Raw genomic sequence first — 16,427 nt, 5'->3', positions numbered from 1 at the left:
AGTGTTGGAGCAGGGGTGTATTTGACAAGCACACCATTAGGAAGCTTCTAAGGTGTTGGCAATGCCCCATTTCTTAATTTAGGTAATATTTTCTTCCTAATATTTTTCTTTCATAATTCTTATATGTTTAGGTGTAAAACAAACTTTTAAATTATTAATTTTTTGGTGTTAAGAATAGTGTGGTGATGTTAAGTAACAGTCATTTACAGGAATAAATACTGACATATTATGGATAAAATCATATAATGCTTAGGACTGGTATTCAAAATAATAAAAGGCAAAATGGCTGGAATGAGATGAACAAGATCACATACGAAATGAAAATGTTGAAGCTGAGAAATGGGTGCATGGAATTCATAACCTATTGTCTATGTTTAATACAGATTATTTTTGCTATTATTCTCCCCCTTTTTTAAAGATGTATTTATTTGAGGGGCGCCTGGGTGGCACAGCGGTTAAGCGTCTGCCTTCGGCTCAGGGCGTGATCCTGGCGTTCTGGCATCGAGCCCCACATCAGGCTCCTCCGCTATGAGCCTACTTCTTCCTCTCCCACTCCCCCTGCTTGTGTTCCCTCTCTCGCTGGCTGTCTGTATCTCTGTCGAATAAATAAATAAATAAAATCTTAAAAAAAAAAAAAAAGATGTATTTATTTGAGAGAGAGCATGCGTGCAAGCAGGGGGAGGGCCAGAGGGAGAAGGAGATAAGCGGACACCCCACTGAGTGGGGAGCCCGGCTTGGAACTCAATCCCAGGACCCTGAGATCATGACCTGAACCAAAATCAAGTCAGAAGTTTTTTTTGTTTTTTTTTTTTTTTAAGATTTTATTTATTTCACAGAGAGAGACAGCCAGAGAGAGAGGGACACAAGCAGGGGGAGTGGGAGAGGAAGAAGCAGGCTCCCAGTGGAGGAGCCTGATGTGGGGCTTGATCCCAAAGCACCAGGATCACGCCCTGAGCCAAAGGCAGATGCTTAACGACTGCACCACCCAGGCGCCCCAAGAGTCAGAAGCTTAACAAAATAAGCTACCCAGTGTGCCCCACTGTTACCCGTTTTTAAGTAACTAAAGATGGCAGCAATCATCAATGGCTTGTTGACTTTGAGGAACAGAGTAAAAAACTCCCATCTAAACTGAACAAAGACCAATTTAAGAAAAGCATTAAGCAAAAATGTCTAACATTTACAAAGTTATAAAAGCACTGTAACCTCTGAAAATAAATGGCTTTCTACTACCTTCCCCCGCTCATCCCCAAACTTGAACTCACCTGAAATGCTAAGGACACTAACTTACCAGTGCTTCCTGATTGGTTAAGGGCAAAAACCTTCCACTCTACCCTCATGTCAAGAGCCTTTCTAATCTGTTTGTAAGCACACATATACACAAATTCAGCTTTCTCTTCAGGATATTCAGTACACAGGGATTACAAACCATCACACCCCAAAGCAGCTGACTATGAGGAAATACTGGTGGCCACTCCTGAGGCAGGGCATGCAGTCTCAGGAATTTCTAGGTTTAGTATATGATGGAAACATTTCAATCTGTCCTCTGCAATACCTTTCTAAAAAGTAGGGATATTTTTCATTTCTCAACTGATAAGGATAATTTCCTTTTTATTCAGTAAATTCATCTATTAAGTGCTTGGAGATTATTGTGGTTATATAACATGACATTACATGAAATTAAACAAATTAACAGCATGTACATTTTTGTTTTCAGAATAAGGAATGAAGACAATATTTTTACCATACTCACACCAAGTATGTGGCATAGGGAGTGTGCTCCATGAAAAGAGAAGCTCTAAATGAACGTGCCATCGGAGATCATCAGAACACAGTACCTACGGAGATGCACCACACTGCAGGAAGTGCTCCTCTCCTTTATATAAATTACCTGAAATCATACAGCGCCCTCAGCTAGTTTCCTCTAGCAGCTTTCCACAGAATCGTTGGTTCATCCTCTCAGCTGCAGTCTTGACTTTGATGCTTGTCAGGACGTCTACAGTCTTCTTTCAATTCCTAAACATCTAGTGACACATGCCATCCTCCTTCCAATTCCTCAATCATTTCCCTTGAAGAAGCCTCAAACACTTGAAAACACAGAGCACGATGCTGTTTTGCTGTGGCCAGTCCATCATCATCACGTACACACAAACATACAACTGTAGGTTACAACTACATCAGGACAACAAGAACAACAACAAAAATGGCAGAAAGAAAAGCCACAGAGGGAATAAACAGCCTTACTGCAGAACACTCCACAGGATCATCAAGAATGCTGGCTGAGTGTGCAGTAAGGAAGTAACTCAGCCGCCCAGAGCCTGACACTCTGGTCAGTCAGGGCTAACTCCCAGTCTGGGCTCAGAGTAACATTCAATCCACTGGAAAAAGAGTATGTTCTACTTGGTTTTTTGCTCAAAACCATTCAATGATTTCCCATTTCATAAAGAGCAGATACCATAAAGTATTTTCATGGCCTGAAAGGCCACACAGGAGCAGGCCCTCAGCAACTTCTCTGAACTCATCTCCCAGCACCATCCCCCAGGGCTCACCACTACTCGGCCCTTCCTGATGCTCCTCTCACACACACACAAACTGCACATCCAGAGCCCTTGCTTTGCACTCTCTAGTCTGACTAAACGCTCCTCCCTGAGTACAGTGTGTCTTACTACATCTTTGCTGAAATATCACTTCACCAGAGAGACCTTCCCCGTGCACCCTCAATACCCCTATTTCTCCTTCTCGATCTTCATTCCCTGCTTTTCTTTTCCACAGAGCACTTAGCACCACCTGACATCACATACACTTATTTATTCACTAAGTTTCTCCTCCACTAAGAGTGAGAGCCATGACGGCAGGAACAATGTCTGCTTTACTCACTGTCATTTCATCAGTACCTACCTCACTGTAGAAATCCTGGTGTCAGTATATGGATGAACATGTGGTGACTGTGTGTGTATGTCTAATTAAAGTAACACATTTCAGAGACAAACAGCATTACAAAATATCATGAAATGAAATGAAAAGTGGGAGAAGGTTGTAATTAATATTCGTTGTTTTTGAGGACAGCTTAAAAGTTTATTACCTTGACTGTGGTGATGGTAACACAAGTATGTACATATGTCCAAATTCATCAGATTATATAAATTACTTGCAGTTTTTGGTATACCGATACTTTAATAAAAGTCCACCAGTACTCTAATGCACAACAATAAGTAGGTAAAGAATCACTACAAACCTATAAAGAGCTGACAGAGCTTTTCATTTTTTAAAAAAATAAATCCCAAGGCAGCAACCAGTTTTTTTAAATTTATAACTTTAGCTATAATTAGCAACAGCAACTACAGCATTTATAAAATACAGTTAACTTGAGAAGTTCGGATTGCCAAGGCTCAAAGAAATTGGGACTCTATTATACTCTGTACTGCACTGTGCTAAACTGAAGGAGTAGGAAGAAAAAGTATGGTTCTTATGCCACTACACAGAAAAATGCATTCTGTTTTCTTCCCATATTGGGTTGTTTCTTTTTCATACATGGAATGTGCAAGAGCAGGGGGTGGCAAAGAACAAGTGGGAGAGTTGGCATGCGGCACTTCGTTTCAGTAAATACTTTAGAAAACTTTAGAGATGACCAAGCAGCTTTCAAAAAAGGCACTCCGGATACTGTCTCAAAGAAGTGCAAGGATATGTTTTTGTAAACTGTAAACATACATAAAATTATTAGTGCATCCTTTAAATGCTTTTCTGATGCCAATAAGCAAGCTATTCTTGTACTATAATAACCACATGGCCCTGTTAAGTTCTGTTATTTTTCTCAGCAGGCCAAAAAGAATAAAAAAATCACATGCCCATGGAATTCTTATGGAGTATTTCACACAAATATGTATTATTCAACAATAACACAATACTAACATGTTATATGTATGTAAAAAACTCAAGCTGTGAATCCTCTGTGTAGCAGAAAATGTATTTCTAGAGTCTCATATTTGTAATTCCAAGGCCTTCTCCTGTTGTTCATACTCCTATGTTTTCCTACTTTAGCTACTGGTGACTATACCTACAGCACATACTGCAATAGGACTCACTTTATTCTACACATTATGAATATTGGCAATGAAAAAAATCAATCTTAAAAAATACAGCAATTTGGGGTGCCTGGGTGCCTCAGTCAGCTGAACATCTGACTCTTAGTTTTGGCTCAGGTCATGATCTCAGGGTTGTGAGATCCAGCCCTGCGTTAGGCTCCGCGCACAGCGGGGAGTCTGCTTAGGACTCTCTCTCCCTTTCCCTCTGCCCCTCCCCCTGCTCGCACTCACGCTCTCATGCATGGTCTCTCTCTCTAAAATAAATAAATCTTAAAAAAACAAAACCAAAAAACAATACTGACTTCTGGTTTCCGGTGAGGCACATAAAAAGTTTGGAAAGTTTCACTCCCATCCACACACAAGAAAAAAGTTGAACTAAAAACCACCAACTCTTCTCAGATCCATTAGACAACCGAGATCACACAGAGAACTGCTGCTCCCAAAACCAGACAGAGAAAATCAAACTTATTGTGTGCGCTCTGACAAATAAACAAAATCTTCAAAAAACAACAACAAAAAAAAGCCAACCCTCAAGACACACTCTTTTACCAGAGCTAATGGGCTAATGGGCTATAAACTAACCAACTCCAGGGAAGGAAATATCCAATCCCCAGCCAGCGTAGCCTTCCATATACAGAAAGAGAAATACCCAATTCCAGTCTATTCTAAGGTTTTTGCTTCAACCAGGGAGTTCAAAACAAAACATTAAGAAGCACTTGCGTGAGTAACAGCCCAGGGGCATAGGCTCACTAAAAAAACTGAAACCTAACCACAATAGCACCTAATGCTTCCCTCCACCCCGCCACACACACACCTTATCAACACATCAGTAAGGCTTCTATATAAGAGGACAGTAGAACTCAAAGGAGACATCTCAGACCTTATTTAAGAGGTCTCCAAGTTAACCCAAAGAAAACAAGGCACAAAAACAAGGACACAAGCAGAAATTTTATCTTCTGACACCTACAGCTTCAGTAAACATGGCCCAACACTGAGACAGATAAACATAAAACCTCATGCTAAAGGCCTGTTTACCTTAGTTTCCTTACTCAGGGTTACCCCATGTCTGACTTTCAACAAAATATTACAAGGCATACTAAAACAATATGGCAATAGAATTAAAAAATTCCCTGATTTAAAAACGGTGAAAATTTAATCCTTGGTAGTATCATTGGTAACAAATTACACACAGTAACTTAAATGTACAAGTAAACACACATTCACTTAAGTATATACTTAAGTATATATATATTATGCTTTAATTAGAATGCTTCCCATTTCCTTTCTCCCTTTCCCACACATCACTGGCACTACTCAACATTATGCTGGAGATCTTGATCAATGCAATAAGATACCAGGATAAGACATTCACTCATCAGAAAAAGACCAAAAAAAAAAAACAAAAACAAAAAACAAAACAAAACCAAAACAAACAAACAAACAGAAACCAGTCACCATACAAAGTTATTTTGAAAATATAAACTGTTCAGTAAGATGTCTGGTTAAAAGATTAGTGGATAAATATTATTCATCTCCTATGTACTATTAAAACTCTATTAGGAAATGTAATTGAAGAACAGAACTTGATTCATAACAGTCAGAAAAAAAACCCTAAAATATTTAGAACAAATCTAATAAGTAATGTGCATAATTTTAATGATGAAATTTTTAAGCTTTACTAAAAGAATATGAAAAGGACTATATAAATGTAAACATATGCCATGTTTCTCAAAGGGATTGTTCAGAATTTTGAAGACATCAAATCTCAGATACACTCTACATACAAAGTTTTACATACAATGTTTATAAAATAAACACCTACAGGATTAAAAATATGCACTACAAAGTACTTCCTATGAAGAAAAAAAGAGAAAAACCTGATAAGGAACCATGGAACAACATGCCAGTTCACAAATCAAGACATTACCAATACAGTTGAAAAAGATCTATGAAAGGGATTTCCTCTATGATACAGCAAAAATTTACTTGAAACTACAGCAATTAAAACGGTATGGTAGTGGCATAGGTGTAAACACATGTACCAAAAAAATAAAAGACTCCAGGAATGGACACTTCAATATATGAAAACATGGTATACAGTAAAAGTGACATTCCAAATCACTAATAAAAAGATTATTTAATAAACTGTCTTTAGGTAGCTGATTAGCATGAACTAACAGACCCCTACCTCACACCACACAGAACAATCTTCCTTATTTCATGGACCAAAGAGCCAAATATAAAAAACAAAATTATAAAAAGTTGTAAAAGGGGAAATGGCAGAATGAGTAGCACAAGGATTCTGCATCCCACCACAACAATGCACTGGCAGAATCTGTCTGGTAGAACTATTTCAGAACTCTGGAGTCTGTTCAAGGCCTGCAACCTCCAGGGAAAGACTTGGAAGATAAACTATGTTCAATTTCAGTCAATTTCACCTCTTAATACAGTAGTAGCTACCAATCCCCAACTCCTAGCTGTTTCCTAGAGCAGCTTACACACACCTTTGGAGCCAGGATGGGCAAAAATGAACCTTTCCTTCAATTACCTGCTTCTCATCACCAAGGAGCAAAGAGGTGAGCAGCCCTTGCACTTCCCCCTCTAGTTCAGTCACTTGTAGGGGATTTAAAAGCCAGCATTCTGGGGCGCCTGGGTGGCACAGTGGTTAGGAGTCTGCCTTCAGCTCAGGGCATGATCCTGGCGTTATGGGATCGAGCCCCGCATCAGGCTCCTCCGCTATGAGCCTGCTTCTTCCTCTCCCACTCCCCCTGCCTGTGTTCCCTCTCTCGCTGGCTGTCTCTGTCTCTGTCGAATAAATAAAATCTTAAAAAAAAAAAAAAAAAAAAGCCAGCATCCTTTCTTCTCTCCCTCCAACCCCCTTTTTCACTTTTTTCCCCCTTTGGGAGTCAGACATGAAAAATTAGAACAGTCAAAAAACACTGCATACCTGAGGAAAATTAGAAAGTGATTGCACATGCCCAGGAAAAGGCTCAAAAAAGGACCGAGAAGACTTCAAAATTACACCTCATGCTTCCATTTATGTTCTTACAAACATAAATGAAACAATATAAATTCACTTATTCAGCCAGCCAGCCAGCTAACCAACTGGCACGTAAAGCTACATGCTCCAAGGTCATAGATTTGATCCTGAAAATACAAAGTAAATATGGTCCCCCATAGAACTAAAAACGTGGTGGAGAGACTATAGAACAGTTATTTACCATAAAGAAGTTCTAGGCTATAATAGAAAAATAAAGTAATGAGATAGTGGGAATACACATGAGGTAATGGCTAAGTCAGGAAAAAGCTGAAGACTTCACAGAAGTAACATGTCATCTAGGCATCCTAAAAGATGAACAGAATATTAGACTTGGAGGGCAAGATTTGGCAAGAGGCAACAATATGGGAAGAGGAAAAGGCAGCAATATTAGTGTACAGGTTAGAAGGCACAAAAGTGGGGCATGCACCAAAAAGTCACCTAAGACCAATTACTATTTATAAGAACTTTGAGCAAAAACTATACGTATTCCAGGTGAACAATAAGGGTAATGGTATCTTCCTCAGATGGTTGCTGAGAGGAAAAAGAAGTGGTAGATCAAGAAGGATGTGAGCACAGTCTGGCTGCCACATATTCTACCCACTGACTTTCAAGGCTGACTCCACTGTTTTACCTCAAGTTGGGGTGTCAACCTCTCACTGTTCCCCTAGCAGCCATGTACTCGGTAGAGGAGACAGCCTCCTCAGTCATGTACAATGGTCTAGCACAGTTCTTGACACACAGTATTTACTCAAGAAAGTTTTTTTTTTTCCTCTTTTTTTTAACCAGATGTTCAGAGTTCCATGAACTACTTTCTGACACTCCTTAGATCTGCCCTGCAATTACCGCTAGGGTCCTGACTCCCAGCTTGAGAACCAGTGGTATGTTTAATGAGCACCCCACCCAATCCGTACACATATTACTTCATACTTACAGGCTGAGGCTGTTCTGCAATACAGCAGTTGAAACACAACCAGAATTCACTCATGCTTATAGTCCACGGTATAAATGAGCACCAATGAAGTTTTCAAATCTTGGCTCAGGAAGCTTCAGAAAGCAAGCTCCTCGATATGCTGAATGTCCAATGATGCCAAAAAAAGATTCTGTTTTTTTGTTCCTGGAAGTCAAGTATCTTATACAGTCAATTTAATGAAGAAAGTCAATCTGTTTTCCTTTCTTTGCTTCTCGTTCCACAGAGACTCGTTTCTCAACCACCAGGAAGGTATAAAAATTGTTGTCTTGACTCAGGGCTCTAACAGGTAATCTATAAAGAAGGAAAAATAGAAGAAAACAAGTTACTTTACTTATCCTTAGATGCTCTTATTTTTTAAATCTGTGACAAAATTAAAACTATTTACCCAAAAAGCATTGAAAAAAAATCAAAATTTTAATAAACTGATATTCAACAAAATTTTCTGAACACTTTGAGTGTCAGGTTATTAGGAATATAACAATGAAGGAAGAAATCCTTGCCTTCACAGAGCATCCTATTTTATGACTATAAAACCGGATTATTCTAATAAGTTTATGTTTTTAAATCACTAACTAGAACACCATGACAGCCATACAAAAGTCTCAGATTCCAAGAAGAAATACTGATCATTTTCATACAGGTTTCTTCACCTGAACCTCTGTTCTCAAAGACAACCCATAAAGTAACTGGTAGAGCAATAAACTCTTCCTAGATAATTAAGCAGCTGTAACTCACTGATAACCATCAATAAAACTAGTAGCTTCTCCAATGAAGTTGAAATTGAACATGAAAGATGGACAGGATCTAATTTTGGCTTCATTTTGTGAACTAAGACATTAGATTCCTGACCCCACCATCACCAGAATCAGTGTCAGTAAAAACAGTTTATATCCTACTGGTAGCCAACCAAGCTGAGTCATTCAGAATCCACATCAGACAATTTTCTACGTGGGGCTGGGCAAAGAGTGAACCTATCCTTTCTTTGTGACTGCCAAGCTGTTGACTCTAAGAAGGGCCTTAGCCAAGTAAATTTCAAACTAAATGTAGATGATTGTTCTGAGATAATAATGCTGACAAGCACAGACAAAAGAAAGGAGGAAGTCTAGAGGACATAAATCTCTGCTTCCACTCATCCCTAAGACCAGTTTGACCTACGCACCTGAGCTTTGGTTTTGTGTGGCTATGTTTCTCTCTCTTAGCCTGAAACTACACTGAGGCGGATTTCTATCACCTGCAGCCTAGTACAATCATCAAGTAAAGATGTCCACTAAACCTCTGGATGTACAGTTCTGAAGCCAAGGAAAAGTCCTGGAATTACCAGCAGATCATAAATGAAGCCATGAATCCTATTTTTTTTTTTCTTTTTAACATTTGTTTATTTTAGAGAGAGAGAAAACAGGCGAGAGGGGGAGAAGGGGAGAGAGAACCCAAGCTCACTGACACTCAACTGACTGAGCCATCCAAGCACTCTTTTTTTAAATTTTTTTAAAGATTTTATTTATTTATTTGACAGAGATAGAGACAGCCAGCGAGAGAGGGAACACAAGCAGGGGGAGTGGGAGAGGAAGAAGCAGGCTCCCAACGGAGGAGCCTGATGTCGGCTCGATCCCAGGGATCCAGGATCACGCCCTGAGCCTAAGGCAGACACTTAACAACTGTGCCACCCAGGCGCCCCCATCCAAGCACTCCTGAATCCTAATTTCTAAAGAAAGCTGCATCATGAAAAGCAAAGAGGGTCTAATAGAGAACTCTAAGTAATAGTATCATTTAACTATGGGTAGAGGAAGAAAAGTCTACTTTTCTAATACTCAAAGAATATTTGGGTATTACCACAAAGAGAGAGAGGAGGAAAACCAGTTAATGTGCTGTCACTGGAGCCTGTTTCAAGGAGGAATTTGGTAACAGTATTAACTGCTGAGGACTTAGCAAAGACAAAGAACTGTCCATCAAAATGGGCAGAAGATACTTGTGGCCCTGGTTACATCGGTTTCTTTGTGGACAGAAATCAGATTAGAGTGAGTTGAGAAGTGAGTGATGGGAAAGAAGCAGAGTCAACAAATGTAGGAAATATTTCCCAGAAAAGACATGGTAGGGTGGCAGATAGAGTGAAGAAAAAAGCCATCCCAGAAATGAAAAGATCAAAGACCAGAGATGCATTAACAAGATTACTCAAAGAGGTATTAACATTTTTGTCCCAAGTAATCAAACAGATATCACATATTTATAAATCTCTGAAAAAGATATGATAAATTTATAAGCTATGCCAACTATAAATCAGTAAAAGACAGCTACATTACAGGATCACAGACCCTGAACATTAAGTAAAATAACATTTCTCCCTTTTGTGTTCTCCAAAGCCATGATGAGAAACCTGGTAAGACATGAATGACGGTACTTTTTATATTTGTATGGATGAAAATCTTCAGTAAAGATAAATGCATGTATGTTTAATGTCACAAATCTGGGACTCTGACAAGTCCCTGAACATACTATAGGAAAATGACAGGTTAACATTTAAGCCTATGTTCAAGGAGGAAGATGAGAAGGAAGAAAACTTACATTCTTGCCATGGTTAAAATTCAGAACCTGGAAGATTTATTTTCAAGCAGGGATGATACCTCATCTCACCCAAACTTTCGAAACAAAGAAGTGGCAGTGTTGTAACTGACTTGTGCAGTGAACTAGGTAAATACTGTGAAGGTTAAGGAGCTCAAGAGAACATTACGTTTCACTTACTTCCTTCTTAGAAAGAATCTAAGAGGAAAGGGTTAAATTCACAATAACAGGAACATTATTTTAGTGTTGCATTTAAGAAGTTTAATTCCACCCTGATCAAAGACCTTGGGCATTAAGAAGTCATTGTGCCAGCTGTAAGTCATGAGGATGGAAAAAAAGCACAACATAGGGAATACAGTCAATAATGAGGTAATAACTTTGTGTGGTGACACATTGTAATTACACTTCTCTCTAGATGAGCATTTCGTAATAAATATAATTGCCGAATCACTATGCTGCAAGCCAGAAACTGTGTCAACTATACTTCACGACAAATAAAAAAAAATTTTAAATGAAAAAAGACATCATTGTGAAATGGAATCTCTTTTAACCAATTCTATCTATGAAAACAAATATATCTTTTTTTGAAAGTGAAAATTCTTTATGTTCATCACTGTTGCAACACAGACTTCAAATCTATTGGATTTGAAATTTGGTGTTTACAAAATCTATCGTTTGATTTATTCTATTCTATTTTCTTATCTACATATAAAGCCAAGCAAATTTCCTTTTTATTTGGAAATTATGTTTTCCAGAAACCATCTTCAAATATTAATTTTGGATTAGGGGGTGTAATTTCTTCTTTTTAATTTTATTTATTTGAGAGAGAGACAGAGAGAGGGTGAGCACAGAGGGAGAGTGAGAGGGAGAAGCAGGCTCCCTGAGCAGAGCCCGATGTGGGACTTGATCCCAGGACCCTAAGATCATGACCTGAGCTGAAGGCAGACACTTAACTGACTGAGCCACCCAGGTGCCTGTTTCTTCTCTTTTTAACTAAGTGTTCTTTCTGTTTAATACTTAAAATTAATAAATAACTTCCTAATATACATCGATAATATTTTATTACCCTGCATGTTCCCAAATTCAAATCTCCTTCCCATTTAGAGTAAAGCTATTCATTAATTTGTGAATTTCACACTCAAATGTACCTTGGAAAATGGCATTCACAAGACTTCCTCCTCCCTCATGTTTAGTTGAAGAATGATTTTTAAAAGTGCAATAATTTGTGCCACATTTTTGGAAATAAGAGCGACAGGATATACAGCTTATTTCCACCTAGATAATTAATCTGGTGAAATGTACTTTCAAACCAAGCAGATGTTTACAACTCCACAGCTCCGTATTTGTTAAGTAAATATATAAACCTAAAAATGTCTCAAACATGCCTTGGAATGTCATGCCAATACGTTTCCATCTTCTTGCTTTTCTAAACAAACTTCTTCGTCAGAATTATTTTTCAAAAGTATACAGACTTAAAACATTTATATATGAACACCTTGAGAGAAGTATTAAATTTATCACAAAACAATTTCCCTAGTAATATATAAACTAGAGTTACTTTCATTTCTTGAGCTGACAGTTGCTTAGAACATCTCCATTTTGAAAACTTATACTTTTTAAAATCTTAAGACAATGAAAGGAGGATCACTTTGCAACAACATCAACATCTAAACTTGGCTTGAAACACAGCTCAGCACATTCCACACATATATAAGAAGTCAGACTAGTCTTTAGCACCAGACGGTATTCACAAACGCAATGATTCACAAGACATAAAATTTCAGAAAAGCTTAAAGTGAATTATCTGGCCATTTAGTAACTGGCAGAGTTTCCCTGAATTAAAAGCTCAGTCTCCTGGCTTTTAAAGAGAACGATATGAGTAAAAAAACCTTAGTAGTACTCTCTACCATCAGCTCCTCTCCTCCTCACATTCTGCACTTTTATCAGTTTTCACCTCTACGGAGTAAACATTTAGGAATAGAAATGCTGGATCTTACTCTAAGTTTAATTTTAACTTTGTAAGAAACTGTTCACCTGTTTTCCAAATTCGTTGTACCGTTCTGCACTGTGCAGGAATGTGTAAGAGTTCCCATTGTCCCACAATTGTCAGTCTCCTCAGTGTTGGTCATTCTAGTGGGTATGAAGTAGTATCTTGCTGCAGTTTTAATTCACACTTTGATGATAACTAATGATAGTCTTAAGCTTGCTGGCAATTCGTCTATCTTCTTTGGTTACATATATCGAGATCTTTTGCTCACTTTTTAATTTAGTTGTCTTATTCAATTGTGTTCTTTATATATTCTAGATCAAGTTCATTGTCCAAAATATGTACTCTGAATATCTTTTCCTGGGCTTTCTTTTTTTAAACAACATCTTTCGGGGCACCTAGGTGGCTCAGTCAGTTAGGTGTCTGCCTTCAGGTCAGGTCATGATCTCGGAGTCCCCGGATCGAGCCCCACGTGGACTCCCTGGCTCAGCTAGGAGTCTGCTTCTTCCTCTGCCCCACCCTCTGCTCGTGCTCTCTCTTTCTCTCTCTCAAATAAATGAAATCTTCAAAAAAAATCTTTCAAATAGTTTATGATTTCTGATAGTCTGGTTTATTGATTTTATCTTTTACAAGTTATCCTTTTTGTGGATTGTCTAGGTTCTTTGCATTTCCATATATATTTAGATTCAGTTTGTGTCAGTTTCTACAAAAAAGCCTCCCACACTTCTGATTGGGATAATGGATAATTACATTTAAAAATACTGAGTATTCTAATTCATTAACATGATATACCCAATAATTTATAGTTTTCAGTGTAAAGGCTTTACATGTGTTTTCTTCATCATTTTTTTTTTTTTTAAAGATTCTATTTATTTGAGAGAGAATGAGAGACAGAGCCTGAGCAAGCATGAGCCGGGGGAGAGGCACATGGAGAGGGACAAGCACACTCCTGGCTGAGCAGCGAGCCAAACGTGGGGATTGATTCCAAGACCCCAGGATCATGACCTGAGCCAAAGGCAGATGCTTAACCGACTGAACTACCCAGAACATTAATCACTAATATTTTATTCGTTAGGTAACATCTTCATAGTCTACTCAGGCTTTTTCCCCCTCCCATCTTCCATTTTCCCCTCTTAATTAAAACTTAAGTATTTAACACTAAACATATACATTATGTTTAGGGATATAAGGGAGGTTTTTTTGGCTCAAATGTGCAAGGGTTTTGCAATACCAACATTAAGGAAAGTAATGTTCATGAACATCACTCTCTCATGCTCTACTCCTCACATTTCTTCTCCCTCTTACATGAGAATGACTGCCATGTTTTCCTTCCCCCTCCTTAATAATCTTTCTCCTTTTCCTTTCCTGCTACTTTTCTTCTGCTTTTCATTTTCTCACCCCCTCTTTTTCTTTCTCCCATTTCCATTGCATTATTCCCTCTCCTTACACACTTCTTTAGTGGCCTAGATTAGAAGTAAAAAGTACGTGATACACAACCTCTCAAAGTACTAGGTGATGGACTGAAATCTCTTATTATCACTCTGAACTCTTCTCCTGAGTCCAGGCAGACATTTATATATACCTGCAAATGAACATCTCATTTAGTCTCCTACTTACCTGAAACCTGATTATTTGAAACACAGAATTCATTGCTCTTTTCCCCGTATCTGGTTTAATGTTACCTTTCTTAGTGGGTGGTACCACCACACACTGTTTACCAAGGAACACACATTTGAATTCTGTCCTAGTACTGGCAGTTCTCTGAATAAAACCATACCTGTACAATGGTTTCTTATATTTCAACAAATCTTTACTGTTATTCAAAATAATACAAGCACACAGATTTTTTAAAATTCAAGTAATAAAAAGCTATCAAAAATGGCAAAAAAAAAAAAAAAAAAAAAAAGACAGCCAGCCAGCCAGTCAGACAGACATATCTCTAACCTATCCCCCTTCATCTGTTGGTTGTAGTCATTTCTAACTTACCAACATGTTTCCTTCTGGTACTTATAAAGAAGATGCTTATTGCAACTTCTTAAACTGTCGATTTGTAGATCATTTAAATTGACTTTCTGTTAAAATAGATTATGATAGGTTTTTTTTTTACCACATTATCTCCTACCCTCAAACTCCCTGTCACAATTACCATTAGCTAATTGTAATTTTTCATTGACTCAACATTCAATGTTTCTGTTATTATAACTGCTGCTGCTGAAACAAGTACCATATTAGAATCAGCTATTCCTTCTTGAATCATGTTTTGTTTTCCCTGAGGTTAATAAGTGCTGAGCTTTTTTATTTGCTTAGTTTTTCTATGTACCTGTATCAGAACTGTAAAGTACTTTAATTAGAGCTGTAAAAGACCTGTAATTTCCAAATACCTAACCATACGCGTAGACATATTGATTAAAAAAAAACAAAACTTTTTTTTGTTTCTTCACAAAACCTGGCCTCCTGCTTCAATTCTGACCAGCTGTACTCTAGGCATATTCCCTCAGTTCCTTTCCTATTTCTAGTCGTTACATATTCCTTTTCCTTCATCTTCCTCAGCTTACTTTGTAAAATCACATACACTCCAGTAGCTTTTTGTGTGTGAAAACAGCTGATTTACTTATACCCTTCCAAGTCCGATAGCTTCTTAAGAAAGGGTACATAGGAAGGAAAATGTTTTAAATCCCTACATTTGACATTTGATTAAGTATAGAGGATCAAGTTAAAGATCTTTTTCCTCAGGATTTTAGAGGTACTGTTTCACGATCTTCTACCTTTCAGAGTTGCTGCTAAGAAGTGTGGTGACATTCTAATTTGCTTTCTAGGTGAAAAATGTTCCCTTCTCTCAAAGGTTTAAAGATTTTCTCTTTACTCAGAATTCTCAAATTTCACAGAGACATAACTTGGTTTCATTCTTTTTCACTCGGTGTGCAAGGGACTGAATGAGCTCCTTCAAAAAGCAGAATGGTGTCCTTGAGTTCAGAAAAATGTTAAGTACCTATACCATAGGGCTGTTGTGTGAATTAGACAAAATACTTACACTTGGCACATGAAAGTACAGAATGATGATGATAATCAAAGGTTACTGACATTTACTGATTTCTTTGATAACCACTGTTCCTTTTCAATCCTTCCTTTAAAGATGAACTTCCATATTCATAAAGTACATACTTTATGACTTTTTTCAATAATACATGCTGTTAATGATTATCTGTAAGTGGTAAGCTTCCAGTTGTTTCTCTAAAACAGTGAGGGTTTTTTTAATTTCAATTTTGAAACAATTTACTTATAAAAGAACTGCCAAAACAGAATTCTCCCATCTAACCTTTATACAGATACACTGTTAACACAACTTCTATATTGTGCCCTTACTCTTGCATGAGAGTTTAACAGCCAAGTATGAAATTCTTGGTTGACAGTGCTTTCCCTTCAGTCCTTTGCAGATATTATTCTGGCATCTACTGTTGCTGATGGGAAGTTCACTGCTGATCTGACTTTTGGTCCTTTGAACTTTACGTAAACTTTGGGTCTTTTTCCCCTATGGATACTTTAAAGATTGTCTTTCCATTTGACTCCAATTTCATAGAATCTCTAGCGTCAGATATATTTCTATTTATTTAGGATTCTTTCACCTGTTTCTCAACTGCTATTTAATTTTCACTATTAATACTTTCCCCCAACTATTGACCTTTAATTCAATAATCAAATTTTTCATTTTAACAAATTCCATGTGGTTCTTTTGCAAATTCACTTCAGTTTCTTAATCTTTTAAATTTAGACACTTTAACTTGACTCAATTTATAG

At 37.7% G+C, this 16,427-nt stretch overlaps 1 protein-coding gene across 12 annotated transcripts in view; it reads right to left on the bottom strand.

Annotated features, from left to right (window-relative positions):
• CDC42SE2 (CDC42 small effector 2) overlaps positions 1–16,427 on the bottom strand; it is a 108,620-nt gene that overhangs the window by 27,666 nt on the left and 64,527 nt on the right. For all 12 annotated transcript variants that reach the window (XM_044387369.3, XM_057307403.1, XM_026507892.4 and 9 more), the window contains one exon: positions 8,051–8,380. In XM_044387369.3, coding sequence (XP_044243304.1) covers positions 8,051–8,104 — 54 coding nt within the window. In that variant the 5' untranslated portion in view covers positions 8,105–8,380. The remainder of the gene's footprint in view (positions 1–8,050; positions 8,381–16,427) is intronic.

The sequence above is a fragment of the Ursus arctos genome, unplaced genomic scaffold, assembly GCF_023065955.2.
Source record: "Ursus arctos isolate Adak ecotype North America unplaced genomic scaffold, UrsArc2.0 scaffold_5, whole genome shotgun sequence".
In the NCBI taxonomy this organism is placed as follows: domain Eukaryota; kingdom Metazoa; phylum Chordata; class Mammalia; order Carnivora; family Ursidae; genus Ursus; species Ursus arctos.
Note: the sequence above shows the minus strand (reverse complement) of the source record. Positions and strands in the feature narration are given on the sequence as shown.